The sequence below is a fragment of the Salvelinus sp. IW2-2015 genome, unplaced genomic scaffold (genome assembly GCF_002910315.2).
Source record: "Salvelinus sp. IW2-2015 unplaced genomic scaffold, ASM291031v2 Un_scaffold1287, whole genome shotgun sequence".
NCBI classification, from domain to species: Eukaryota; Metazoa; Chordata; class Actinopteri; order Salmoniformes; family Salmonidae; genus Salvelinus; species Salvelinus sp. IW2-2015.
The window spans coordinates 8,775-21,453 of NW_019942819.1; the positions used below are offsets into that span (position 1 = coordinate 8,775).

The 12,679-nt window shown below is 42.1% G+C and overlaps 1 protein-coding gene across 1 annotated transcript in view; it reads right to left on the reverse strand.

Annotated features, from left to right (window-relative positions):
- Positions 1 to 4,342, reverse strand: part of LOC112070319 (potassium channel subfamily K member 1) — a 7,046-nt gene extending 2,704 nt beyond the window's left edge. Inside the window, exon 1 of the mRNA XM_024137736.2 lies at positions 3,724 to 4,342. Coding sequence (XP_023993504.2) covers positions 3,724 to 4,078 — 355 coding nt within the window. The 5' untranslated portion in view covers positions 4,079 to 4,342. The remainder of the gene's footprint in view (positions 1 to 3,723) is intronic.
- Positions 4,343 to 12,679: the final 8,337 nt, after the last annotated feature.

Sequence of the window (12,679 nt, forward strand, 5' to 3'; positions counted from 1 at the left end):
TGCCCAGCTGAACCACATACATGGCAGTAGTAGTGATGACAGTAGTCTACTGCCCAGCTGAACCGCATACAAGGCAGTAGTAGACCCTTTTTTCAAAGTCACTGAGATCTCTTCTTCTAGCCATGGTAGTCAAAATAATGGGCAACTGGGCATTTTTATACATGACCCTAAGCATGATGGGATGTTAATTGCTTAATTAACTCAGGAATCACACCTGTGTTGAAGCACATGCTTTCAATACACACTTTGTATCCCCTCATTTATGTCAGGTTTTGGCCAGGACTGTTCTGGTTTTTTGTCACTAGATGTCCCCATTGCACCTTTTTTGTACCTTTTGTTTTTCCCTTGCTCTAATTATTGTTTGCACCTGTATGTTAGCACCCAGCCCCAGCCCAAGCCTTGTTGTGAACATATATTTTTCTCTTGTTGGATTTTCCAGAGGTTCTCTGGTTTTGTTCTTTTGTATTTTGGATTAGTCTTTTAAGGTTTGTTTTTCCCTTGCTGTTTTTACCACTTTGTGGATTTCTTTGTATTTTGGAAGATATCTATTTTTTATTAAACCACCATCTCTAGTACTGCTGTGTCTGCCTCATCTTCTGGGTTCTGCCGATTTAGTGACTGTTTCTCGCACCGGGTCCTGACAATTTACTCAAGTGTTTCCTTTTTTGGCAGTTACCTGTATGTACCCATTGATCTTCAGAACCCAAAATAGAAGCTTGTTTTAATCCAATATTTGTAACAATGTAAATGTAAACAAACACTATATAGCCTCAAAACATGGTTAAAACGTTACATTTGATTTCATGGATGACCAGTCCTTCTATCCATAGCTCTGTCTATGAAGTTGAGAGTGGTTACACTTCTCCAGCCGCATCTCTTAGCTTTTTACCAAAACAATAGTGTGGTGCCCGTTTTGGTATTGTTCCACCTCTAGATTGCCCCTTTAAAGAAAATAGCATGTAGCATGTTTTGGTTGAAGTGTTCCTATCATGAGTGTTCAAAATGCCATGGCCCTCCAACACAATCATGGAAAACTAGGCTAGTTCATGTCAGAGTAGGCCTACCATGATTTTCAATATTTTTATTAAGTCAAAATGAATAGAAAGTTATTTTAGGAATCAAACCCTGCATAAAAATTAAGCAATGCCTGTTTTGAAGGGGAGACCCAGTGTGGTGACATCAGCGGATATTACATCAATTGGATTCAGTCTACTTACGTGTTGTCTGTTTAAGTTGACCAGTTATGTGGTCTATTTAAGAGGACCAGTTATGTGGTCTATTTAAGTTGACCAGTTCTGTGGTCTATTTAAGATGACCAGTTATGTGGTCTATTTAAGATGACCAGTTATCGTGGCTATTTAAGTTGACCAGTTATGTGTCATTTAAGTTGACAGTTCTGTGGTCTATTTAAGTTGACCAGTTCTGTGGTCTATTTAAATGTTGACCAAGTTATGTGGTCTATTTAACAGTTTTGACCAGTTATGTGGTCTATTTAAGTTGACCAGTCTGTGGTCTATTTAAGTTGACCAGTTCTGTGGTCTATTTAAGTTGACCAGTTCTGTGGTCTTATTTAAGATGACCAGTTCTGTGGTCTATTTAAGTGACCAGTTCTGTGGTCTATTTAAGTTGACCAGTTCTGTGGTCTATTTAAGATGACCAGTTCTGTGTCTATTTAAGATGACCAGTCTGTGGTCTATTTAAGTTGAACCAGTTCTGTGGTCTATTTAAGTTGACCAGTATCTGTCGGTCTATTTAAGATTGACCAGTTCTGTGGTCTATTTAAGTTGACCAGTTCTGGCGGTCTATTTAAGATGGACCAGTTCTGTGGTCTATTTAAGATGACCAGTTCTGTGGTCTATTTAAGATGACCAGTTCTGTGGTCTATTTAAGATGACCAGTTCTGTGGTCTATTTAACTCGACCAGTTCTGGTTGACCACTGGTTTTTATCTATAACAAGTCAGTTTGGAGGAAACACACCACTGGTCGGAAAATGAGCATGTTTTATTTATGTGGATTTGAGAATATTTGCATGAAGATCTATCGCCAACTGGATGGAAACCTAGCTAATTTAACCATTCTTTGCATAAGGCTCAGCCCTGCAATAGTAGTTAGTTGACTCGGTATTTGGTATTTTATTAGGATCCCCATTTGCTGTTGCAAAAGCCACAGCTACTCTTCCTGGGGTCCACACAAAACATGCAACATGACATAATACAAAACATTTATAGACAAGAACAGCTCAAGGACAGAACTTGATACATTTAAAAATGGCCCAATAGCCTACATATCAATACAAACACAAACTATCTAGGTCAATAAGGGAGAGACATTGTGCCGTGAGGTGTTGCTTTATTTGTTTTCTTAAACCAGGTTTGTTGTTCATTTCAGCAATATGAGATTGAACGGAGTTCCATGCAATAATGGCTCTATATAATACTGTATGCCTTCTTGCATTTGTTCTGGATTTGGGACTATGAAAAGACCCCTAGTGACATGTCTGATGGGGTAAGTGTGTGCATCAGAGCTGTGCATAAGTTGACTATGCAAACAATTTGGAATTTTCAACACATGAATGTTTCTTATAAAAAGAAGAAGTGATGCAGCCCGTCTCTCCTCAACTCTTAGCCAAGAGAGACTGGCTGCATTTGATTAATATTAGCCATCTGATTACAATGAAGAGCAAGACATGCTGCTCTGTTCTGGGCCAGCTGCAGCTTAACTATACTACAGAGTACGTGCTTCTACGCCTGCATTGCTTGCTGTTTGGGGTTTTAGGCTGGGTTTCTGTACAGCACTTTGAGATATCAGCTGATGTAAGAAGGGCTATATAAATAAGTTTGATTTGATATGTTGTCCATTGAAGTTTTTGTCTCTGGCTCTTTTGATATCAGATTCAGAATGAATAATAACAAGATTTGTGGTAGTTTGAAAGGGTTTCCAATTCACATGACCCGACAAGAAAACCCTCAGAGCTGTAGTCATAACACAGATGAAAAGGGAATAATAATAATGTTTTGTCATTGCCTACGAATAGGACCCAGAGTTTTACCTGACCAGGTTATGAGATCAGGGGGGAGGGTGTGGAGGAGCAGAATTGTTTTTGGCCTGCGCTTCAGAAGCCTATATTGGTCCGCTAATACAGGACTAGCAAAGGCCCAGTGCACTACTTTTGCTAAAAAATATATCGTACTTTTAAAAATTATTTTTTCTTTATTATTCTGATGTGTCAGGGGGTGCTGCAGCACCCCACACCCCGCAGCTATGCAGACATCTATTTTGGGGCGTAGGCCTATATAGTAGGCCTTTGTTGCGTGCAATGGCTGCATTGGGGGCATATATGTATTGTCATCACTGAGCTGAGTTCATGTAACATAGCCAGGTGTTACTTGGGTGTACAGTGTCTCGAGAGGGTACATTTCAGTGTCACKGGCAACAAAACGCAAACTGCTTTCAGGTCGTGTGCCTAGTTACAAAGAAGGTTATGACAATAATCAACTGTATAACCATCATCCATAACTACATAATCAAGCAACTCTCTTATTTCCCCGAAAATAGATATATTAAGAGCAACACATTTCTGAACGTCACCTATTCATTTCTGGGAGCATTGTCATTGCGCCAACGTAGAACGAGCTATGACGCGCAGCCTGCATCACCTCCAGCCAGCCCACCCCTAGATGGCTGAAATGCAGTACACTTTAATAGGCCAATGACGGACTCACCTGTGGTAGACAATACAGTACTGGCGAAAAAGAGTGAGGAGGTGAAGTCCCAATTCCAATTTGCCGATGCGTTATTGAGAATGGACACTCCATAGTTACTGGCCTCGAGCGCTTTCTCCAAAAACTTCTCAAGGCGTTCTTCCGACAGACATTCGTTGTCTTGGAGGAACTGTTTTTTGATGATTCGTAACTCCTGTCTTAGCAGGTCTTCATAAGGCAGTTCCACCGATGAAAAGACAACAGCTCCGAATATAAGATAAAGAATATATCCCAAGACTAGAAGCAAAAAATACCATGTTGATTTGTGACTTTGTATCAACCGCACACACGAATTGCTAGTTAGMGATTGTAGCATTTTCTAAGAGTTCTTGGAACCTCAATGTGTTACAGTTTATACTCTTGACATAAACAATGAATAGTTTATAGACGCTAAAATAGTAACACGTCGGCTAAAATAGCATGTAGCTTATTTCTAGTTCAAGTGCGCGGTCCTTATCAACTACGACCAAAAGCAAGCATGTGAGAATCGTTACTATATACGTTTTGGTTTCTTTTCCGTGTCCTCTCTGTCTGTCCTCTGTATATTCTGTTCACTTTCACCGAGAAGGGTCGTTCTGCTGCTGAGAAGAGGATGATGTGTCGGCAGAGGGTGCCGGACTATGTTACGTCAGTCTGTTCCCCTCTTCTCTCCTCCTAGGTGAAACACATCGAAACAGACACGTGGGCGTAGAGAGCTAGTATATAGCACCTCTTTGTCTTTAGTCATTGTTCACGAAGGTAACATACGATCAGTGACAAAGCCAAGGGCGTAGTGAAACCACACCGTTTTCTAAGATGAGATGCTATTGCTGAAAGTGACATTGGGGGGTTGACTGTTGACTGTGAGTTAACCCCTACCAAAGAGACTGACAGACATGAGAGCAATGCATTAGAGGGACAACTGTATTATTTTAGTAGATTGTGCTGTGGCCTGTCTCATCCCTCTTCCAATAGACTACCAGTCTGTGTGTGTGTGTATGTCAAGACAAGTTTGTTTATTTGTCATATACACTGTATATACTGTAGACATCAGGGGTGTCAGAGTCAAGGCCCGCGGGCCACATCCGGCCCGCGAGAAGGTTTTTTACGGCCCCTGGGATGATCTTGATTTATTATTAGAACCGGCCCGCAGACCGCAGCAAGCCGGCAGCCCGCAGATCTTTTACACGCACCAATACTACATTTCCCACAATGCAACGGTGACGCACCGAGCAGTAGGCTGCTTCATTTCAATATTTATTGGCACAGCAGTCGTCAGCATCACAGTAAAATTAACTTTCAGATACCCATCAAAAATGGCAAAACGGAAGGTGGACACTGAGAACCGGGGGTTTCAAACAAGGTGGGAGTCGGAGTATATGTTCACGGAGGTAGCTGGAAAACCTGTGTGTCTTCTGTGTGGAGAAAGTGTGGCGGTACTGAAAGAGTATAATCTGAACGACATTATGAAACGAAACACGCGGACAAAAACAAGAATATGGACATGGAACAAAGGCTACAAAAGGCAGAGGAATTAAAACGAGGCCTCAAATCTCGACAGGCTCTGTTCAAAAAAGCCAAATCACAAGGCCAGGCTGCTGTCAAGGCCAGTTTTATTTTGGCAGAAGAGATCGCTAAATCAGCCCGGCATTTACGGAGGGGGATTTCATCAAAAACTGCATGATTAAAGTTTGTGACGAAGTTTGCCCAGAAAAAAGGCAACTCTTTTAAATGTGAGTCTGAGCAGAAACACCATTGCCGTAGGTTTTCAGTAGGTTCAATTAGGTTCACTAGACTATATGCGTCATTTAAATTTTTTTCAATGAACATTCGAACAGTCCGGCCCTCGGCTTGTAGCTAAATTTTTTATTTGGCCCTCCGTCCATTGACTTTGACACCCCTGCTGTACATGGAGTACAAGGTGCAATGAAATGCTTTATTGCAGGTTCACCCATAAATCAAATCAAATTTTATTGGTCACGTACACGTGTTTAGCAGATGTTATTGTGGGTGTAGCGAAATGGTTGTGCTTCTAGTTCCAACAGTGCAGCAATATCTAACAAGTAATCTAACAATTCCACAACAGCAACCTAATACACACAAATCTAAGTAAAGGGATGGAATAGCTGCAGGAAGTAGAGGTGCTGAGGGTGCTGCTGCTACCTCTGATAAATAGTCATAAAAATGTATATACATATATTTTTTAATCTACAAAACTTATCTTCAGCACCATCTGCGTCCCCGTCACTGTCCCAGACCCTGTCCCCGTCCCTGTCCCAGACCCTGTCCCCATCGACAGCATTTGAATAAGGATAAGAGGCCAGTTGTTAAGCTGGCTTCTTTCCAGATCCTGTAGTGCATAATGTTTTATGCACTTTGACCTGCAGTGTAATTTAACAATCTAAGGCTGCATTTACACAGGCAGCCCAATTCTGGTATTTTGACAAATCACATCAGATTGTTCCACATCAGCTCTTTTTCAGAGCTGATCTGATTGGTCAAAAATACCAATTAGTGAAAAATATCAGAATTGGGCTGCCTGTGTAAACACAGCCTATGAGACTTAATAGTCTTTTGCTCTTTTAAGATAAATGGATAGGCCTTCTATTTGACCAGGTTCACATTCTAATGTTCTATCTGTAGGCTATGTACACTACCCTACTAACTTTGTTACTTTCTTATGATAAGCTCATATCCACCAGCACTTCTCTTTCTCTCATCCGCCTTTCCTCCACTACTTCTCTTTTCTTCCATTATCCCCTCAACACCTTTCTCATTTCAACGCAAGCTGGCAAAGTGTCTCTATGAAAACAACCGTTACAGAGTACCTAGACTGGCACCAGTTGTTGTGTACTGACAGACCACATCCCCCTGACTGCAGCACTCCACTCTGCTGTGTGTGTGTATGTGGGTGTGTGTGTATATGTGTGTGTGTGATTAGATTTATCTTAGCAGTTTCTCATAAGAAACGGCTCATCAACAGAGTGTAGTTTAGCTACAGTATGTACAGGCAGGGACATGAACAACTAGTTAGGAGCTTGAGAGATTGGGGACCTATCTAGCTGGCTAGGTAAAGACAACTTTATAAAATTGCTAGGTGGCTAGTATTACAGAGAAACATTTTTGTTTTATTTATTCATCAAGAAGGAATCAATCGGCTACATTGCTTGACCACATTCATATCAAATCACATTTTATTAGTCACATGCGCCGAATACAACAGGTACCAACAATGCAGTTTAAAGAAAAAAGAAGAAAAAAGAAAAATAAATAAAAGTAACAAGTAATTAATTAAAGAGCAGCAGTAAAAAAACAATAGCGAGACTATGTGCAGGGGGGTACCGGTACAGAGTCAATGTGCGGGGGCATTGGTCAGTCGAGGTAATTGAGGTAATATGTACATGTAGGTAGATTTATTAAGGTGACTATGCATAGATGATAACAGAGAGTACCAGCGGTGTAAAAGAGGGGGGGGGGGGGGCAATACAAATAGTCTGGGTAGCCATTTGATTAGATGTTCAGAAGTCTCATGGCTTAGAAGCTGTTTAGAAACCTCTTGGACCTAGACTTGGCGCTCCGGTCCCACTTGCCGTACGGTAGCAGAGAGAACAGTCTATGACAATTTTTAGGGTCTTCTTTTGTTACCGCCTGGTATAGAGGTCCTGGATGGCAGGAAGCTTTGCCCCAGTGATGTACTGGGCCATATGCACTACCCTCTGTAGTGCCTTGCGGTCGGAGGCCGAGCAATTGCAATACCAGGCAGTGATGCAACCAGTCAGGATGCTCTCGATGGTGCAGCTGTAGAACCTTTTGAGGATCCGTGCCAAATATTTTCAGTCTCCTGAGGGAGACCATTCTAGTTTGTTGGTGATGTGGACACCAAGGAATTGAAGCCCTCAACCTGCTCCACTGCAGACCCATCGATGTGAATGGGGGCGTGCTCGGTCCTCCTTTTCCTGTAGTCCACAATCATCTCCTTTGCGTTGATCACGTTGAGGGAGAGGCTGTTGTCCTGGCACCACACGGCCATGTCTCTGACCTCCTCCCTATAGTTTGTCTCGTTGTTGTCGGTGATCAGGCCTACCACTGTTGTGTCATCGGCAAACTTAACGATGGTGTTGGAGTCATGCCTGGCCGTGCAGTCATGAGTGAATAGGGAGTACAGGAGGGGACTGAGCACACAGCCCTGAGGGGCCCTGTGTTGAGGATCAGCGTGGCGGATGTGTTGTTACCTACCCTTAACACCTGGGGGTGGCCCGTCAGGAAGTCCAGGATCCAGTTGCAGAGGGAGGTGTTCAGTCCCAGGGTCCTTAGCTTACTGATCAGCTTTGAGGGCACTATGGTGTTGAACGCTGAGCTGTAGTCAAAGAATATCATTCTCACATAGGTGTTCCTTTTGTCCAGGTGGGAAAGGGCAGTGTGGAGTGCAATAGAGATTGCATCATCTGTGGATCTGTTAGGGCGGTATGCAAATTGGAGTGGGTCTAGGGTTTCTGGGATAATGGTGTTGATGTGAGCCATGACCAGCCTTTCAAATCACTTCATGGCTACAGACGTGAGTGCTACAGGTCAGTAGTAATTTAGGCAGGTTACCTTAGTGTTCTTGGGCACAGGGACTATGGTGGTCTGCTTAAAACATGTTGGTATTACAGACCCGGACAAGGAGAGATTGAACATGTCAGTGAAGACATTTGCCAGTAGGTCAGCGCATGCTCGCAGTACACATCCTGGTAATCTGGCCCTGCGGCCTTGTGAATGTTTACCTGTTCAAAGGACTTACTCACATCGGCAGCAGAGAGTGTGATCACAAAGTCTTCCAGAACAGCTGGTGCTCTCATGCATGTTTCAGTGTTATTTGCCTCGAAGCGAGCATAGAAGGAGTTTAGCTCATCTGGTAAGCTCGTGTCACTGGGCAGCTCTCGGCTGTGCTTCCCTTTGTAGTCTGTAGTGGTTTGCAAGCCCTGCCACATCCGACGAGTGCCAGAACCGGTGTAGTACGATTCGATCTTAGTCCTGTATTGACGCTTTGCCTGTCTTAGTAACATCATCAGTCTGTGGTGGTATGTAGACAGCTACGGAAAATACATATGAAAACTCTCTAGGTAGATAGTGTGGTCTACAGCTTATCATGAGATACTCTACCTCAGGCGAGCAAAACCTCAARACTTCCTTAGATATCATGCCCCAGATGTTATTTACAAAAATACATAGTCCGCCGCCCCTTGTCTTACCAGACGCTTCTGTTCTATCCTGCCAATATAGCGTATAACCAGCCAGCTGTATGTTGATAATGTTGTCGTTCAGCCACGACTCCGTGAAGCTTAAGATATTACAGTTTTGAATGTCCCGTTGGCAGTTTAATCTTCCTCTTAATTCAAAAATGTTATTTTCCAAAGATTGCACGTTTGCTAGCAGAATGGAAGGCGGTGGAGGTTTAGTCAATCGTCTACAAATTCTCAGAAGGCAGCCCGCCCTCCGGCCCCTTTTTCTCCGCCTTCTCTACACACAAATGATGGGGATCTGGGCCTGTTCCAGAGAAAGCAGTATGTCATTCATGTCGGGCTCATCGGACTCGTTAAAGGAAAAAAAGGATTCTGCCAGTTCGTGGTGAGTAATCGCAGTTCTGATATCCATCTATTTTCGGTCAAAAGAGATGGTAGCAGCAACATTATGTACAAAATTAGTTCAAAAATAAGTTACAAACAAAAAACACAATTGGATAGGAACACGTAAAATGTCATCCTTCTTTTCCGGCGCCATCTTAACAATATTTATCAACATACTGTATCTCCTGTAAGTCCTGCCCATCACTGGCAGCTGAAATCAAATCAAACAATGTGTGTGTCAACACTCTCCTCCACTACAATACTGTCTGCATGCACTAGAGTATCTAGTGTCCTGCCTAGCATATATTTGCTCTGTGGTGCACCTTTGATGGAACCACTTACCAGGGAGAATAGGGGGGAGGGGGTACTCTTTCCCTGGTCCAGTCAGTGTGCCCCCTCCGCAAAATACCACTGGGCTTAAAAATGAAGTTTAGTAATTAATTTAACATCTGAATTATTATTWWTTTTTTTTATCTGAGGGGGCACGTGTCTTTTGTGCCCCCTATGGGCATGAGGGGTGGCAGGTAGCCTAGTGGTTAAAGTGTTGGACAAATAACCGAAAGGTTGCTGGATCTGAATCCCTGAGCTGACAAGGGAAAAATCTGTCGTTCTGCCCCTGAACAAGGAAGTTAACCCACTGTTCCCCGTTAGGCTGTCATTGTAAATAAGAATTTGTTCTTAACTGACTTGCCTGGTTAAATTTAAAAATGACGCCTCTGCTTTTTAGGATCACATAAAATGCAAGCCATTAAACCCTTTTTAAGTTCTATAAAGCACAAAGAATTGGCTTGCAAGACTCAAGATTTCATAATGAAAACTATTTTTTTGTGTGGAAAATTGTTTCAGTGAGTACGGGTTTTCCATTTCCTGGTTCTATATAGCACCATTTCTTCTAACAATGTAGATAAACCTGCTTCTCTTCAGACTATATCTTGCACATTCTTATCCATCTGGGTTTAAACAATACACGCCTATAAGTCATCATCAGGGTTTTCTCACAGCTACAAGAGGAACCAGTTTGTGAGACTGGTCCAAAATGGAATCCTATTCACTAGTGCACTACTTTTGACCAGGGCCCATATATATGTATATAGAGAACAAGGTGCCATTTGGGAGGCAGAGAGTGGTTGGATATTTTTGTCAGCTATGTAACATTTACTCAACCGTTGCAGATTATGAAAAGGTTTCATTATGAGGAAGTACTTGAAAACAAAGAGTCAACCATTTTCTGTAAGTGGTTGTCTAGTATGACCAAGATACAGTAGTTTATGTAGGGCTGTTGTTTGAGGAAGTAACTAGAAACAAAGAGTTGACTAGAGTGAATCACTTCCTGTAACTATATGATGTATGACCAAGATAATTTACCAAAATAATGGGGAGTTGAAGGGGAGGAGCAAAGTTCTCCTGTTTCGATATAATTACCTAATTACTTGTTTCAGCACTTTTTTCTGTGCTGAATACAAGGTAGACATGAAGTATAACCTATACAGACATAAAGTATAACCTATACAGACATGAAGTATAACCTATACAGACATGAAATATAACCTATACAGACATGAAGTATAACCTATACAGACATGAAGTATAAACGCTATAAGACAGACATGAAGTATATATACACATCATCATGACCATGAAGTATAACCTATACAGACATGAAGTATAACCTTATACAGACATGAAGTATAACCTATACAGACATGAAGTATAACCTATACAACATGAAGTATAACCTATACAGACATGAAGTATAAACTATACAGACATGAAGTATAACCTATACAAACATGAAGTATAACCTATACAGACATGAAGTATAACCTATACAGACATGAAGTATAACCTATACAGACATGAAGTATAAAGAAAAATATATTTGTGAGTAAAAGGTCATCGATGTCTAAAGTCAAATCAGTTCACCTTTGGACTATGACTTCAGCTACAAGGACGTCAGTCCTAGTTGGGTGGTGGTGCATGGTCACACTAAGCCACATCAAGTCTTCTCTAGTTTTGTAGAAAGAAAATCACTGGCACTTCTCATTTCCATGCATCATTTTAATATTGAGGCAAGATTTTCATATTACTAAAATAGTGTGACTGTGGAATTATAATATTTCTATAGGCTACAACGCTTCCAAATATGTTATCATATTTTTTCCGGCTATAGCAATTACAAGTATGTTTTGAATCCACTACTGACCATTGAGGGCTCTTTAAAAAAAGAACAGTGTTGTGTTGTGCTTAGGCAAGCTACAATTTCGACAGGCTAGTCCTTGAATGAACATGACTTTTTTCCGATCTCTGTGTGTTGCTTCTGTGCCAGTTACAGCAGTGGCCCAAAATAGACTGTGTTCTGCGGTGTGCTGTTATTTCAAGGCCCCAGTATTGGGAATTTGAGATTCCTAGCAGAGCTTGAAGTAATCAGAAATCAATCCAAGGTTTTATACTAAGTAGTATGATATGGGGGGTAGTGTAGTGTTAGCACACAGCTAGGCTACACACTACCATGATACACTTTCACACTCCATCCCCAGGTGGCAACACCAACCGGGTCATGGCTGTGTTCTGACAGAAAGCTTTGGTAATTCCTTAGATGATTGTCAGTCTGGGAATGAGATAGTTCAGAAGCCAGCCCGGGAAAGAGAGAGGAGGCCATAAGCCTCTCAGCCGGCATTTGTTTGTTTCTGTTAGTTAACTTCTTTAGTTGGGCATGCCATTTTGTAGTTAGTTTTTCTGTGCATATTTATTTTGTTCCCATGAACATATGAATAATTTGCTTACCTGGGCCAACCAAGAGGTCAGCTGGAGTCAGCTGGAGCTGGCCCTGAACTCGGTAAGTTGGCTGTCTCCTGGGCACACATGTAAATTCAACATATGCTGATTTCTTACATTTATGCACACATCAAACCAGGTTGCAGACCATGTAGCTGGGCCTAAGACCCCTAGACATAATGAGTCAGGTTACAGACCATGTAGCTGGGCCTGAGACCCCTAGACATAATGAGTCAGGTTACAGACCATGTAGTGGGCGTGAGACCCCTAGACATAATGAGTCAGGTACAGACCATGTAGCTGGGCCTGAGACCCTAGACATAATGAGTCAGGTTACAGACCATGTAGCTGGGCCTGAGACCCCTAGCATAATGAGTCAGGTTACAGACCATGTAGCTGGCCTGAGACCCTAGACATAATGAGTCAGGTTACAGACCATGTAGCTGGGCCTGAGACCCCTAAGACATAATGAGTCAGGTTACAGACCATGTAGCTGGGCCTGAGACCCCTAGACATAATGAGTCAGGTTACAGACCATGTAGCTGGGCCTGAGAACC